The sequence below is a fragment of the Procambarus clarkii genome, chromosome 89 (assembly GCF_040958095.1).
Source record: "Procambarus clarkii isolate CNS0578487 chromosome 89, FALCON_Pclarkii_2.0, whole genome shotgun sequence".
Lineage (NCBI taxonomy): Eukaryota > Metazoa > Arthropoda > Malacostraca > Decapoda > Cambaridae > Procambarus > Procambarus clarkii.
Window position 1 is genome coordinate 14,469,788 of NC_091238.1, and position 16,698 is coordinate 14,486,485.

The window sequence follows — 16,698 nt, forward strand, 5'->3', positions numbered from 1 at the left end:
CTTACCTAAATAAACATTTATTTATTTATTTATTTGCGAACATTTACGCATTGATTTTTTGGCTTAAGTTCTCATCATAATCCGTTTTGCATTCTCAACACCATCTGGCTCGTATCTTGTAACTATCTTCGTTACTTAGCCTCAAAACCTTACATTTGTCTTACATATTCTCAACAGTAGATAAAAAAAAAAAAGTAATTGCAGAATTCGTTACAAATAACAAATACAAATTTTTATTCAGGTAAAGTACGTACACACAAGGTAAGATACAAAAGTTGATGGATTTATAGATAGAGCTAGTACATACAATGCCTAAAGCCACTATTACGCAAAGCGTTTCGGGCAGGAAAAACACTAAAGACTAAAACTTAATACTAATTGAGATTAAAGTATAAATTGTGTTGAGAATACCTAATACCAGCACGTTATAAAACCTTATTATAAGCTACCAGACGTATAGATCAGTGTTTAAAGTAATAATAATACATTATTATTAATGTAATAATATTATTAAAATAATAATAATACAGCTGATGCCATCTGTCGGCACAAGAGAACACTATCAACTGGCTGGTCAATAGTGGCCATAAGGTACAGCTTACGCCATCTGTTGACATCAAATTACACTTATAACAAATTACCCCACAAAATACCACTAACGCCATCTAGTTTTTTTCCAACGCACTATAAATAGCCAAACAGCAATCCATACGGCGGGTTGTTGTGCTCGGGTAGGAAGTTCCTAGCTCCGCCCACAGATGGTATGGGGTGCATAATAAATTGCATATCATTCTTTGTTGACATTCACACAACAGCCAATCACAGGAAGGGATCAGTTAAAGGCTCCATCCCTTAATAAATCATCTTTATTCAGCACACCATCGATGCTTGTGACATTCTGCTTCAACTTTAATCTACCTAAAAAGTGAAATGTTAAGTATTTAAAAGTATTAATATAGTGATAATTAAATATTGCAGGATATAACAGATGTTATATAAAAATGGGCTGTGGCTACCTAACTTGAGACGTTATTATTGGGGGTTGCCTTGACACAAATAATGATACGCTGCTCTGCCTTCTTAATCAAGTAAATTATTCAGTTAGATGGAGATTTCTGTCAGGTGCAAAACAGAAATTGTTGTTCTTTTTTACAACAACCTTGTTGTTGTGCACAAGGACCTATTTCTTAGTTTAATTTTATTCATAAAAGAGTGTTGGTATTCCCTGCAACAGCCAATCACAGGAAGGTATCTCTGGAAGCTCCGCCTCCTTATGGACTCAGCACATCGCTCTAGCTCATGGCTCTCTGTTTCATCTCTTGTATATACAAACTATGACTTTTTTCAATTCCTGTTATAATTAATAATATGAGATATAAAAGTTTTTACACAAAATGGCTAAATTCTGTCATTAAATGGACTTTATCTGGTATACACACAAACATACACCAATTTAATACCATTCATCCATTATTAATTTCAAATGTAATGTATACTGTCTAGTTTTTTTCCTCTCGCCATTACTTGGTGCAATATTTGAAAGTTGTCTATTTATTTATCGATCTATCTATTATCTTGTATTTATATTTACAAGTTTCTGTGCTTGGAAGAAAACTCTGCATTGAATTGTGACCAATTTATTAAATAATATTATGTAGTATTAATTAATATTTACAATTATTTATAGCTTAGTTACTTTCATGTAACTCGCAATTGTACATTCTTTACATTAATAGCCCAAATTAGCACATCTTGCTTTTAAATTAGCCCAAAAAGTAGCAAGTAGCGAAATTACACAAATTTGGGCGCGCGGGGCTCACAAAAGTAGCCCAATTCGCTATTTGTAGCCCAATCTGGCAGCACTGGTCGAGGCCTCCAGACTGCCCTGTAGACGGGACGACCACACACCCTACCAACCATAATACGTAACTACAAAAGTCCTTTTTTGTTTAGGTTATTACGGTTTACGATATTAAACATTGTGGCTACGTTGTATGTCTGCTGGGACTCGTTCTTTCTCCTATACGAAGGTTAGAAGAGAGGAACACAGCAGTAGGTCTACTGATCTCTGCGTTTAATATGTCGCGCTTTTAATACCTCATAAATAATTTTATGAAAATTTACCTTCATTACAGTTTTCTTCTATACAACATTTCCCCAACCCATGCTCCTGTTTAGATAGTACTTTTTGTATCTATGTGGACCATCGTACATATGTTGATGTAATAGACAATTAGGCAGTAGAATTTGATATTGTTCACTTTATAGTCCGGAAAAAATAAGGCTAAAAGCCAAATGTAAATATTCTTAGGCCTGGTATACCACATATATGAAATATTCGCTCAGCGTGTATTAGGCTTGGTGGTTAGGTTACGTTAGGTTTTATTGGCAACATAAATACAAAAACTTTTCCGGTTTGTCCAAATTTAGTAGTACCAAATTCTACTTTCGTAAGTGTTCAGTTTCAGTACGTTTATTGAGATAATAAAATAAGTTTCAAACTGATAGAGTAGCTTAGGCTATTTCTACTCTCTTAGTGTTCAGTAGATACGCTGAAACTGTCTCTTAAGAATGAGATTATCCTATTATCTGCATAATAACCTAATTAGCCATGCCGGGCAAATGTGTTATTTAGTTTAGGTCATTTATTATACAGCCCATACCCATCCTGTGAGTGATAGTGGAAAGGCTTACAGGAGGCACATAATGGGCTCAAACTGAACTCCAAAATTAGTTTAGCTAAGCAAGTTACAGTTGTAATGAGTTAGTTACAGAGTTGACTGACATATGTCTAGAGTCTATTCATAGTTTATCAAATTAACATCACTGTAACCCAAAGATATCAAAGGCACTAAAGCAAAGAGTGAGTTCTATTTAACTAGTTTATTGTATATGTTTATTGTATAGTTATTCACACGTGCAGAGGCTGGCTAATAATTTTTTAAAGGGGAAAAATACAATGAAATACATACATATTTAATTTAATTTTAACATGATCAAGTAATTTTGCGATAGACTTTGTCGTTGATAAACTACTGACGCTGGTGCTGCTGGAAACTTATGAATTACTTCCAGAGAAATATCGCAAAAATTATGTTTAAATGTTGACTTGATTTTGCATTACATAATTCCATTACAGAAAAAATATTAAGTACAATAAATCAGCAACAAAGAATGGTGCTAGCGAAAAAGACAACTAGTTTGGTGCTCATAAAAAATTAATTAATCTACATAGGGAAAAATGACTTGGGTGATAACATTTCTTTTTGTAAAGACTTTTCTGGAACCTAACAGAGGATATATCACATAGTGAACAGTGGAGAGAACGGGAGATGCGAAGTTATCTTGAGATGATTTCGGAGGTATGGGAGTTGTAGTTATGGAGAATGTAAGTCTGGGAAATGAGGGTAGTAATCGGGCAGATAAAGGAATTTAGACTTTGTAGTTATGTTGCAGTAGTTTAACTGGAGTGGAGTTGGGGATGAACCTGTTCTGGTTCTGTTGGATCTCCTTAGGGAGAGCCTTAAGGGGCGGTGAGCCAGGACATGACAGTTGGCGGGGGAAAGGTCTGCTTGACAGGCTTCACTTTTGACATGGCCAACACCCACGCCCACTGACTGCTCATGTCAGACATGGGAGGAAACACCACTTGCATCCCTTTCTTCACAAACTTGAACTGTAAAAAAAAAAGATTGAAAACAATTATATGTGAGATTATAAAGCGCTTAGGTAAATCCTCAAAAATCTATAATGCTTTTAGTTTCATGCACAGATAATTTAGTTTATATAATTAATACAATTACAACTTCCGCCATTAAACTTTCGCCTCAAAACGCAAAGTAATCTTTGATGGTATTGTGTTTATACAAAGATTGGTTACAGAAGGTCCCTGGCAGTGGAGGACGGACCATCTTACCTGGAGGTTGCGTCTAATGTCGTTGTCATGGTAGCCAAGGATGGAGATGCTAGTCTCTGGTGTGGGAAGGACGGAGCCCAAAGTCAGTAGGTTGCCTCGGGGCCACGACAGCACCAGGGCGTACACCGTCTCCCCCTTACTGGTGAACCTGCACCACCAAACACCTCACTGCTCAATATTCAATTGCAATACCTTGGTGGTTATCTAAATAAAGCTATTTTTAAGCCAAAACCCCACATTATCATAAATTTAAGGGGAAAAATATTTCAGATACAACATTCGACCTTAGGTTTAGGCTTTTTACATCGACGGAAGATTGGTAGATGCAGTTTAATGCTGAAAATCTTAAGTTTTGAGCTTAGGTAATAATAACAGTTCCCAGACATGATCTAGCTAATGTTGAATTTGCGAAATTTGAATGAAAACAAAATATGGATGTCGTGATGATAGGGATCTAAATCCAACAAAATCAATACATAAAAGGTACAGAATATACAGAAATAAGATGTGGCGAGTCTTTATGTTACTCTCACCATACTCCAGGAGTGACACTGTCGTTCTGGTGTGTCCACGGTGTTGAATCATACACGGCATCACCATTGATGTCAAGCCAGGAGCCCAGTTGCCTCAGTCTCTCCTCCATGATGGGTGGGATGCGGCCGTCGTATGTGGGTCCCGCGTTGATTAATATGTTGCCTGTGTGAGTGAAGATCAGTAAGAGAGAGAGATCCAATATTTCGTACAGTCGCAATGTTTCTAACATTACATTACTCTTTTAACTCTGACTTCGGTTAACTGCTCAAGTGCTGTTGGCGTAAATGTACGCTTTCAGAGTTGAGTTATTGAAAATCGAGCCAGCTGCGCTATTATTGAACCTGTTGTTGTCAGAGATTTGTAAGGACAGTGGCCACGAGTTGAAAATTAATTTTCAGGGATTAGTCTATGATATTTGTGATTATTTAATAATTATCGGTCTTGATGAAAGAATTAGTGGAAACAGTTGAGAAAAACATGTCGGTGGCGGTGTGAGAGAGGGAGACTTCACTACATTCAAACTATACCCGTAACTTTTGTTCGGAAAAATCAAGCATAGGAAAATGGATCACCCCCAAATAATAGCCACACTGTGGGTTAAAACTGTTAAGTAAGCTTACCGCCGCAGCTGATGGTCTGTGCGAGCTCTGTGATGACGTCGTGGATGGTGCGATAGGCTACTACTGGTGCGTTGCGTCGGTAGCCCCAAGAGCCTCGGTCCAGAGTCATGCAGTTCTCCCACTTGTGAGGCTGAAGGACCCCTGCAACACCACCATTTCTCCAGATATTACTACGGGGAGACAACATTGTTCGTGTCCCATTTCTCACTAAGTCCTACCTCATCAGCCTAGAGCATTAATGTCGACCATTCTGCTCACAGACATTCGCTGCCCAAGGGTACCTAATTTGATCTATATGTTATTATAATATTACAACTCACTGGGATGTGGGATAACTTGCAGTAGGCAATGGAAAGTGAAGAGTTCATACCCGGGTTGTAGTGATCGTCGCAGTTATAGAAGGAGCCGTGATGACACCGAATTCCTCTTCCCCATCTGTCGTTGACCACAACGGTGTCCTTGACGGGGGAGTCGTTGAAGAGCCACGCCAGGAACTTGGTGGAGTTCCAGTACCAGTCTTCAATCTCCCAGTCACCATCTGACCAGATCACCTCCGGCTGGTAGGTGTTCACCTGTTGCATACCAAAATTGAACTAGAGGGTTTTCTGTTGAACTTTCGTCGTTTCGATTAAGGAAATATAGATTTAACATAAATTGCTAATAACAAAGTATTGCATACTGTTACGACCCTGGGTTCTCCAGTGGAAACCAGAGGTCAAAATTGAGCTATTAAACTTTCTAGTAGTACAGTTAAGTGCATCTTGAACGGCAATTGTTTGTATCTTCCCTGCCAGACGTAAGACTATTATTGTTTCTCAAAGAGCATTTAAAGACTGAGCTGGGGGTTGATTATTAAATAATAACATAGGCACCAACTTTGCTTACTAATACTTTCTAATCATTCATAAAGTAACAATACGTTGCATAGGGGAAGATCTTTAATGTGCTTAGCTGCACGATCAATTAGGCTCCTTCCAGCACCACGACATGAGGGAGGCCAGCTGGTCGCTAGGAGCTCTCTCTTCTCTGGCTGGTGTTCGTGCGGATAAGACCTACTCTGTGGCTGCACCCCTACTCTTCTCCCTTCTCCTCTTACTTATTTCCCTTACCTGAAGTTCCTGTACCCTTAAGTTAAGTATTCTATGGTGTTAAGTGTGCCTACTCTGGTAGTAAATATTGGTGAGACCTGGGGTTAGTATTTGCCAGTGTTTTGGGTACCCCTAAGTGTTGTGTTTTGTATTAGGGTACCACATGGTCTCACTACCCTAAGCTGCATCCAGCTTCAGTGCTTATCCAGTAGTACTTTACCCTAGCTTGTTTAGTGTAAACCTTGTATCCTGCCTACGTGGACCAAGGCTTTTAACGTAAGATAGTGTGGTAAATTTATTATTATTATTGTTATTGGTGTGAGTGTATATGGGGGGTTGTTAAGGGGTTAATAAATAAGTACATGAATTACAGAGTATCCCTTTTTCCTATGTGGGAGCGCATTGATCAACCCTTAGACTAACATATATGGTCTAGTAGCAAGTTATTACTACTGTGGATAGTTTATTTTGGGGGCCGGGCCTTTTAGCTCTCCCATATTTGATACTCTTGTCTTCTAACTACCCTTACCCCTTAATAGTACCAGTACCCCATAGAAGCTCTACATCTATTTTTATAACAGGCTCATTTGGGCACTCAGTTTTCACTTGTGTCCCCTTGTGCTGTGTGTGTGTGTGTGTGTGTGTGTGTGTGTGTGTGTGTGTGTGTGTGTGTGTGTGTGTGTGTGTGTGTGTGTATGTGTGTGTGGCTGTGAGTGTGAGGGCGTGGCCACTGACCGCTGCTGTCACTGTGCTTCGGGGCAACGCCAGTCTACTCTCTTAATGTTTAAAATGCAATTTGCAGTGTCCAGGGATTGAGGGAGACGGCCCCTGGAAATTGATGGGTGGGGGGGGGGGAAGGGGGGTATAGGGTGCGTGTCTGTGCGTGCGTTGGTGGGTGAGGGAAGGGTGGAGGGTGGGGGGGTTGAGTGCATACACGGTACCACTTTTCGCTTTGAAGTATGTACGTGCCCAAAGACAGTGGTCATCAATGTTTTCGCTCATTTTTTGAGTGACTGTAGCCACTGTAATGTTGTTTTTTAGATTCAGATACTCTGAACAAAAGTTCCAAAGTAGCACGGGCTATGGTGATCCCGTTGTGGACTTACCTGGCACAAGGGCGGGGCTGTAACTTATGGGGCCACTTTAAGTGATGACCTTAGTATTACGTAGACCATTTGCGAGTGTTGCCTCCTCGTAATTACTCAGATCATCAGGTTTGATTTAACTCGCAGGTTCGTACATATATTCTGCAGGTCGGGAAATTTGGCGGCACTGTTTTATGATCGGTTGTGACCGCAGGGCACCGGGGCGACCCGTACAGCACAAGCCCCAAATTGGTCTTGAAGCTGTACAAAAAAAGTGGTGCGGGTATTGTGGTGGAGAGAGACACGAGACATTCCATAACTTGACAGCAGAGAGAGAGAGATGGTATCTCTTGCTCTTACCTTCCTGGCCTTACCCCTTAGGACGTGAGGTGACCTTCCCGCCCTCAGTCTGACCACCTCCTTGGCCCTTAGGATCTGAGGTAACTCCCCCCCCCCTTCTTCCCTCCCTGAGACATGAGGTATAACCTCTTCCTCCTTGCGCCGGCTGGTACCGTGTGTGTGGGACCTCCCTCCCTCCCTCTCTCTTGCAGCCTCGATAACCTAGATGGCAAGATATCCTCCAGATAACATCGGGTCTCGGGTGTGTCCCGCGGGCTGCCACGGGCGGTAATGACGGGTGGCGGGCAACGAAGCGTGTATTTATACCCGCGGCAGCCAGGGGGCATTCTTGGCGCTGCCCCACACGCCGGCCCTACGGCGCTCTGCGGTAGTTCACACCCGCGCGGTCAATACCTTTTTCCCGTCCCCACCCTTCTGGGCCAACACTGCTAACTCCGCCAGCAGCTTCGCGGACCATATGCCTTCCTTCGTGAACCCGTACTCATCTCTGCGACGCTCCTGCTGTATAAGGAGCTGCAAGTTGACGATTGATGAAAATTTAAGATGAAGATTTAAGTCACCCAAAAGGTGGCACGGGCATGAATAGCCCGTAAGTGGTGGCCCTTTTGAGCCATTACCAGTATCAATAGATGATACTGGAGATCTGTGGAGGTGCGGTTGCACCTTCGTGACGGGAGATGTCTCATGTGTGCAAGTTGACGTTGCACAAGCACTTATGGGCTATTCATGCCCGTGCCACCTCTTGGGCGGCTTAATATTCATCAATCATTCGATCAATCGATGTTGCAGCTCCTTATACATTGCAGGGAATGCATTTTAGGCAAGACCATTGCCTCAAGTGTATTGAGATGTTTTGTATGGAGGTGTGAATGGTAAAGCCTTCTCTGGTGGAAGCAGTGCCAAGGAATCGAGCAATGGTTTAGTGTCACTCCCCCGGGACGGGGTCCACGGCCGGTCACTCCCCCGGGGCGGGGTCCACGGCCGGTCACTTAAGTGTGTTACAGCAGTAACACACTTAAAAATTATGCAATAATAAATACAAATTCGTATTTAAAGACTATTGGAAGGCTATTTAAAGACTTGGAAGGATTCAATTTACATGAGATTAAGAGTAGAACACAAATGTATCTGGCAATACGGTGTTCATGTCAGCGAACAAGATAAGGAGTGTAAAATATGTAGTATGCCGCACGCCCACACCTTAGAACATTATGTATTAGTGTGTCAACTTATTGATAACTATAGAAATAAGTAGTGTACCACATCAAATTGTTTGGATGTGTGATATTGGTATGATAGACAGAATACTTAACAGCTACAAGCCCCCAAGAGTGTAACACTTATATGCTGTGCTTACTATATTAACCTGCAATATTAAATGGGATTCTTGTATTGTGATTTGTGGATTTGTACTCATTGGATTTGTGCGCCCCTTGAGGGACTTGAAGTAGAGGAGGGTAGAAGAAGCCTAAGCTACTCTATCCCTTTGAGATGTATTTTATTGTCTCAATAAACGTCCTTGAACTTGTCTCAAGAAACGTACTTGAACTTGTCTCAAGAAACGTACTTGAACTTGTCTCAAGAAACGTACTTGAACTTGTCTCAAGAAACGTACTTGAACTTGTCTCAAGAAACGTACTTGAACTTGTCTCAAGAAACGTACTTGAACTTGTCTCAAGAAACGTACTTGAACTTGTCTCAAGAAACGTACTTGAACTTGTCTCAAGAAACGTACTTGAACTTGTCTCAAGAAACGTACTTGAACTTGTCTCAAGAAACGTACTTGAACTTGTCTCAAGAAACGTACTTGAACTTGTCTCAAGAAACGTACTTGAACTTGTCTCAAGAAACGTACTTGAACTTGTCTCAAGAAACGTACTTGAACTTGCCTCAAGAAACGTACTTGAACTTGTCTCAAGAAACGTACTTGAACTTGTCTCAAGAAACGTACTTGAACTTGTCTCAAGAAACGTACTTGAACTTGTCTCAAGAAACGTACTTGAACTTGTCTCAAGAAACGTACTTGAACTTGTCTCAAGAAACGTACTTGAACTTGTCTCAAGAAACGTACTTGAACTTGTCTCAAGAAACGTACTTGAACTTGTCTCAAGAAACGTACTTGAACTTGTCTCAAGAAACGTACTTGAACTTGTCTCAAGAAACGTACTTGAACTTGTCTCAAGAAACGTACTTGAACTTGTCTCAAGAAACGTACTTGAACTTGTCTCAAGAAACGTACTTGAACTTGTCTCAAGAAACGTACTTGAACTTGTCTCAAGAAACGTACTTGAACTTGTCTCAAGAAACGTACTTGAACTTGTCTCAAGAAACGTACTTGAACTTGAACCTCGTCCCTAGTAACGACCCCTCGGCCGGGGACCTGTAAATAAGACTGATACGGTCTTAGGCTCCTTTAACTAAGACTGGTTTTCAACCCTTTCTTTGTATTGATTATTTACATTAACCCATTTCTCGTATTCACTTTTAATAGGACTCTGCTCCTAACACAGTCATCAACTATCTAGTGGTTTCTTAAAATAAGTCTATTCCTAGGACCTTAAAACCTCTGCTAGGATTAAAAACTTTGTCCAATAATAATAATAATTATTATTATTTATTATTATTATTTACTATTATTATTATTAAAGTTGCGCTTACCTATCAAGGCTTACCTATCAGTGACTAAGGGGGAGTGAGAACAAGCTCTTGATTTTATTTTATTTTATTTATTTTTATTTATGCATATACAAGAATGTACATAAGGAATGTGAGGATACAATTATGGTAATTACAGTCTTGTAAAGCCACTAGCACGCGCAGCGTTTCGGGCAGGTCCTTAATCTAAGAAAATTTTAAGGAGGTAAATACTTGCAAAATTTATAGACAAAAAAATGATAACAGATTACATGGAATGAAAAAAAAAAGATGAGAGAAAATTATAGGTACAGTATATTAAAGCACATAGGTAGCTATGATTGATTGCAATGACAGCTTAAAATGGTAGTTGACAACAAATTGGTAGGAACAATACAGCAGAAACAATATAAGATTGATTGCAATGATGCCCCGCCTCCTACCCTTTCATATCTAATTATCCCTCGGCTGTGAGTTTCCATTTGTTTAAAATGATTTTTAAACATTAAACTTGCGAGAATGTAAATATGATTTATGAATAATATTTTTTTTAGTTATCAACTACAAACAAAAATATCGTAAGTTTGTGTTTAGGTCTTATGATGTGCCCAGACACATGTGTAGAGCAAGAATCATGCAATGTGTGTCTTCCTGTGAAACGTAAGACAAAGTGTACAAAATAACCCATTGAAAATTACGGGTGCAATGGGTAGACTAAGAGGTTATAGGTCTATTAACATTAAAGAGACTACGATTTTCAACAGCCATCCCCCCTAAATATAAGGGGCATAAAAAGTCAATATATTTCGGTGATCAAAAGAGAACTTAAAAAAAACTAAAAACCCATGCCTGATCAGCCAGGCTGTGGCATGGGTTAAACGATGTTGCAGCAGCGTCTATAGCGGTCTGATTGACCAAACTAAGTCAACCAAGAGGCCTGCTGGTCAGAAAACCGGATTGTGGAAACATTGATCCTCGGAACCACATCAAGGAAACTCAATATATACATATCTTTAACTGGTTGAATATATCTTTTTTTGGATGATAAGACACACATGGCGGGCTGCACATGGAAATATTTCTGGCATTCTGACCTTAAATGTCTCTAACCCAAGAGGGACCCCCCCCACTCTTCTTCCCGATAATGTCACTTCGAAAATGACAGTAATTCTAAAACATTTTTCTGCTGGTTCGTCAACCAGTTTTTCTTGATTTGCCACTTTGTAAAAAATCCAACCTTTTGGCTTAGCTCAAAAAGTACAAACCCAAGCAACCCCACCTACCTAACCTATCGAATCCGACATACAGAAAACGTTAATGTTTATGAACCGTTACTTAACACGCTACGTTTGTAAGGTTGGTGTCGACAGCTTACACGAAAAAAAATTGAAGTCTATTAGTTGTGAGAGCGGAGGGTTGGAAGCTGGCAACCCTCCATGTTCAGTGACCGATCTGCGGTACGATCAGTTGGGCGGGCAGACCGCGTCGCGGCATGCCCGCCAGGCAGACACGTGCGCCAAGACAGCGTTGCGCATCCTGATGCGTCTTTTTTTTCCCCCGCTTACATCACTGTAATTAACCTCTGTGATGGAATGCCGTCTTACGATGAAAGATGCCTCTCAAACCTACATTTAATGTTTAGAGATACAAATAGCCCATTAGAGAAAGTGTTGCAGCATGTATATGTGAAAATTAACTGGCTAATCTGGCGTTGTATTACGCAATATTGTATAATTCCAGTGAAGAGATCAGAAATGAGTGCAATCATTCTTCGACTCCCAGCTGATGGTTGAACTAGCCGTAGGTGATTATGGTGAGGCAGTGGTAGTGGTGGTTCAGCGCGCCGATACTTAGGGGTCAATTTATGCTCCCTTGCCTCTAGTTATGAGTCTTAATGCAGCTGATTCATGGGATAAGACTTAATTGCTAGGCTTTATTGCGATATGATTTAGATACCCCGTTTGGTGATGATGTTACAAAACCTTTCCATGAGATGGTTTGATGAAATGGGTAGAAAAAGGGGTATATGGGGAGTTAAGGGGTAGGATGGGGATCCCTCTTAGATGATTTCTCTCATTTTTTTCTCGCTGAAGCCTAAGGTGTTGGATCCTCTCCTCTTGGATCCTCTGCTGGCGGATCCTCTAACTTCTGGAGCTTCTGCTGCTAAGTCGAAGTTAGGTCTTATCGTAGCTAGACGTCAATCAATATTTTCCTTCTAACGGCGTATGTCTGCGGAATTTCTAACACTTTCTAAGCTTCCTATCCTGTTCATCTACGGTAGCATAAGTGCCTTAACGCAATCGCTCCTCGGCGGAATCCAGGTCAGATTATTTCGTAACACAGGTGAGTACAGGAGCAGACAACTCCTGTCAGCAGGTTGAGAGCGTTCTCTTCGTATAGCTCATTTTATGCCTTACCTTACTAGTTTTCCATGGAAAATGACCCGAAAATTGGCTTATAATTACTACTGGATAAGCAGGGGGGTGAACAGGGGTGAACGGTTAGAAGAGAGGGGTGGCCAGGGTTCACCTCCCTGGCCATGTTCAACCCCAGGCCCAACTACAGGCGTAGGGCCGGACGCTCCTTGGTTATACGCATAAACAGCAACCTTCTATATCTATAAGAGAATGTCTGTTCTCTGTCCAAGGATGGAGTCCGGACTCTTGTTTTTTTTTTTATTTATTCATTTATTTAGATAGTTATATTTTGAGAAGACCCCGGCGGGGTCCAGGAAGAGTGGGGAACTCGGATTCTGTAATATTAACCACATTAGGATCTAACCATAGCCTCAGCGAGATTCGAACCCTGGGCCACTGCTAGTCCAGGACGAACACTATTTCACCACCTGCGCCTTTGGACAGGTGCAAGGGTAAACACGTAGATGTGAAGATAAACACGGACAGGTACACACTCACACACGATTAGATAGACTAATGCCACAAACAAGTGACATAAAAAGTCTCTTGGAAAACGGGCGTTTCCTCTGGCTGGCCAGGTCCTAAAAGGGAACACACGCCTTTATTAGGATACTCAAACAGCAGCATTCATAAAGTTTGATGCTAATGAGTGGCAAGCATATTTACACCGCGGAGGCTGAAGACGCCTCACGAAAAGACTCGTCGAGAAGTTAATTAAGCGTGAAAGAGCTTTGATAACACATTAGGCTGTTTACACAAAAACAAAACAAAAAAAAGGTAGGGGAGCAGGCAAGGCGGGAGGAAGCCAGTGGTGGAGCGGGGGCCGGGAGGAGGCCAGCGGTGGAGCGGGGGCCGGGAGGAGGCCAGCGGTCCGGTGGAGCGGGCCGGGAGGAGGCCAGCGGTCCGGTGGAGCGGGCCGGGAGGAGGCCAGCGGTGGAGCGGGCCGGGAGGCGGCCAGCGGTGGAGCGGACCGGGAGGCGGCCAGCGGTGGAGCGGGCCGGGAGGAGGCCAGCGGTGGAGCGGGCCGGGAGGCGGCCAGCGGTGGAGCGGGCCGGGAGGCGGCCAGCGGTGGAGCGGGCCGGGAGGAGGCCAGCGGTGGAGCGGGCCGGGAGGCGGCCAGCGGTGGAGCGGGCCGGGAGGAGGCCAGCGGTGGAGCGGGCCGGGAGGCGGCCAGCGGTGGAGCGGGCCGGGAGGAGGCCAGCGGTGGAGCGGGCCGGGAGGAGGCCAGCGGTGGAGCGGGCCGGGAGGCGGCCAGCGGTGGAGCGGGCCGGGAGGAGGCCAGCGGTGGAGCGGGCCGGGAGGAGGCCAGCGGTGGAGCGGGCCGGGAGGCGGCCAGCGGTGGAGCGGGCCGGGAGGAGGCCAGCGGTGGAGCGGACCGGGAGGAGGCCAGCGGTGGAGCGGGCCGGGAGGAGGCCAGCGGTGGAGCGGACCGGGAGGCGGCCAGCGGTGGAGCGGGCCGGGAGGAGGCCAGCGGTGGAGCGGACCGGGAGGAGGCCAGCGGTGGAGCGGGCCGGGAGGAGGCCAGCGGTGGAGCGGGCCGGGAGGCGGCCAGCGGTGGAGCGGACCGGGAGGAGGCCAGCGGTGGAGCGGGCCGGGAGGCGGCCAGCGGTGGAGCGGACCGGGAGGAGGCCAGCGGTGGAGCGGGCCGGGAGGAGGCCAGCGGTGGAGCGGGCCGGGAGGCGGCCAGCGGTGGAGCGGACCGGGAGGAGGCCAGCGGTGGAGCGGGCCGGGAGGAGGCCAGCGGTGGAGCGGGCCGGGAGGCGGCCAGCGGTGGAGCGGACCGGGAGGAGGCCAGCGGTGGAGCGGGCCGGGAGGAGGCCAGCGGTGGAGCGGGCCGGGAGGAGGCCAGCGGTGGAGCGGGCCGGGAGGAGGCCAGCGGTGGAGCGGGCCGGGAGGAGGCCAGCGGTGGAGCGGGCCGGGAGGAGGCCAGCGGTGGAGCGGGCCGGGAGGAGGCCAGCGGTGGAGCGGGGGCCGGGAGGAGGCCAGCGGTGGAGCGGGCCGGGAGGAGGCCAGCGGTGGAGCAGGCCGGGAGGAGGCCAGCGGTGGAGCGGGTCTGGCAACTGACCGTCACCCACCTCCACCACCCTGGTGATTACCCAGCCTTGTGACAGATGGCGCTCACAAGTTACTGCTTCAGCAAGCTCCTCTTTACACCCCTCGGCCGCCTGTGTACCTACAGGTACACAGGTCCTATACCTACAGGACGTCCAGGTACAGGTCCTATACAGGACCTGTACCTACAGGTCCTGACCCTCGCCACGACCTCCTGACCGCATGTGTACCGGAAGCCTGACCATCAAGCCTATGCTCGCCTGGTACTTACTCTTGCCTTAATTTTTCATTTCTCAAAAGCAATAAGATGATGGCGGGTCTGTATTGGTGTTTCTTTTTTTTTTTTTTTTTTTTTAAGATATATACAAGAGTTGTTACATTCTTGTACAGCCACTAGTACGCGTAGCGTTTCGGGCAGGTCCCTGGAATACGATTCCCGCCGCGAAGAATCGTTTTTTCATCCAAGTAAACATTTTACTGTTGCGTTAAACAGAGGCTACAGTTAAGGAATTGCGCCCAGTAAATCCTCCCCGGCCAGGATACGAACCCATGACATAGCGCTCGCGGAACGCCAGGCGAGTGTCTTACCACTACACCACGGAGACTGTTTATGGTATATTTTGGCTGCTTCCATTGTGTTGTTGCCGGAGAGTGGTGGTGTGGTGGCCCCCACATCAGTTTAGCTGCCGGGGTGCCTCGTGGGAGTCACTTTAGTGGTGTTGTGTTGATCAGGTGAGATCAGTTATTGTAGGGAGGGTCCGCGCCGCCATAACCTAGGGCAGGGCCCACTATGACGCTGCTGCTGCTGCTGTTCTGCTGTTTCTTCTGCTGCTGCTGCTGTTCTGCTGTTTCTTCTGCTGCTGCTGCTGTTCTGCTGTTACTTCTGCTGCTGCTGCTGTTACTGTTACTTCTGCTGCTGCTGCAGTTACTTCTGGCGTCCACCCATTTATACACACGCCAAGATATCATGCTCATCACTTTACATCATCACTATTGCGTTATCATTCTCCGTTATCACCATCATCGTAACCATCCTGTAGTGCAGTCGACTCACAACCGAAGGGTCCAGGGTTCGACTTCGGAGAACAGAAACGTTTGGGCACGTTTCCTTTTACCTAATACCTCTGTTTACCTAGCAGCAAAGGAGTATAGCGGGGAGTCTTGCAACTGTTGAGAATTGCACCCTGGGTAATTTAGGTTTAACTATATCTATTAACTATATAACTGTATCTAACCTAGATAGGGAGACCTCAATAAGCCTAACCTGTTCCCCCCCCCGACCCCAAACAAAAATAATAATAACGGGGAGTCGAACGGTGGAGTGTTGAACTTCCGTCCCTATATGATGGTAGAGTTCTAGAACGCAAGTCAACCCGACCGAAATGTTCAGAGGTCTTTATAGGTCACTACGTCATGGTTTCAGGCCTTGTATGCTCACCTCCGCCGCTCAGGATAAGCTATATGGTTGGGGCTGTTGAGCCACAGAGCGTTTTCCCTCTGGTTTGAATCTTCTTGTTGAGGATTCTCTTCACCGGAACACTTCACTGCACTCTACACCAAGTACAAACAATTACACCGGCGTAACGCACTCTGTAGTATCACTCCATCTTGAGCTTTATTAAGAGCTTAAATAAGGACGTAAATTGAAATAGTTTTTTGTCCCATGTGACTTGATTGTGAGTCAACATGACACAAGTAAACACAAACATAACAATTTACATTTCCTACATGGACATTGCAAGACACGACAGACATTGCAACTGCAGTCCTCTGCACTTCCTTGTGCCTGTAGGAAGAGCAGGACTGTAAATTATATTTTGAAATACGAGTTTTAGTGCCCGCAAGCTTGTGGGAGTGTCGTAGCTATATTAATGACCCAACTTTCATCCATTTGTCATCCTAGATGACCGACGGCCGTCACCGCAACACACCGACACTGACCCCGACGGTTCCCGCAACTCGTTCACATTACCAACCCACCAACACTCCTTT

General features: G+C 44.7%; 2 protein-coding genes across 2 annotated transcripts; one reads left to right on the top strand and one right to left on the bottom strand.

Annotated features, from left to right (window-relative positions):
- Positions 1-2,919: 2,919 nt before the first annotated feature.
- LOC123773223 (alpha-L-fucosidase-like) lies at positions 2,920-5,651 on the bottom strand. The gene is made up of 5 exons (XM_045766841.2): positions 5,441-5,651; positions 5,071-5,211; positions 4,450-4,612; positions 3,917-4,064; positions 2,920-3,676 (listed from the first exon to the last, which is right to left on the bottom strand). The coding sequence occupies exons 1-5, from the start codon at positions 5,649-5,651 to the stop codon at positions 3,524-3,526; spliced, it is 816 nt and encodes a 271-aa protein (XP_045622797.2). The 3' UTR covers positions 2,920-3,523.
- A 5,188-nt stretch (positions 5,652-10,839) lies between these two features.
- Positions 10,840-14,762, top strand: LOC138359203 (circumsporozoite protein-like). The gene is made up of 2 exons (XM_069318195.1): positions 10,840-10,897; positions 13,432-14,762. The coding sequence occupies exons 1-2, from the start codon at positions 10,840-10,842 to the stop codon at positions 14,760-14,762; spliced, it is 1,389 nt and encodes a 462-aa protein (XP_069174296.1).
- The last annotated feature ends 1,936 nt before the right edge of the window (positions 14,763-16,698 follow it).

Excerpts from the sequence above, each read along its gene's own strand:
- LOC123773223 (XM_045766841.2), bottom strand. The coding sequence starts at position 5,651 with ATGCAACAGGTGAACACCTACCAGCCGGAGGTGATCTGGTCAGATGGT. Across the intron at positions 5,212-5,440 it reads CGACGATCACTACAACCCGG|GGGTCCTTCAGCCTCACAAG; the intron begins GTATGAACTCTT and ends GTGGTGTTGCAG. Across the intron at positions 4,065-4,449 it reads AGTGTCACTCCTGGAGTATG|GTTCACCAGTAAGGGGGAGA; the intron begins GTGAGAGTAACA and ends TTGGTGGTGCAG.
- LOC138359203 (XM_069318195.1), top strand. The coding sequence starts at position 10,840 with ATGTGCCCAGACACATGTGTAGAGCAAGAATCATGCAATGTGTGTCTT. Across the intron at positions 10,898-13,431 it reads TGTGTGTCTTCCTGTGAAAC|GTAGGGGAGCAGGCAAGGCG; the intron begins GTAAGACAAAGT and ends AACAAAAAAAAG.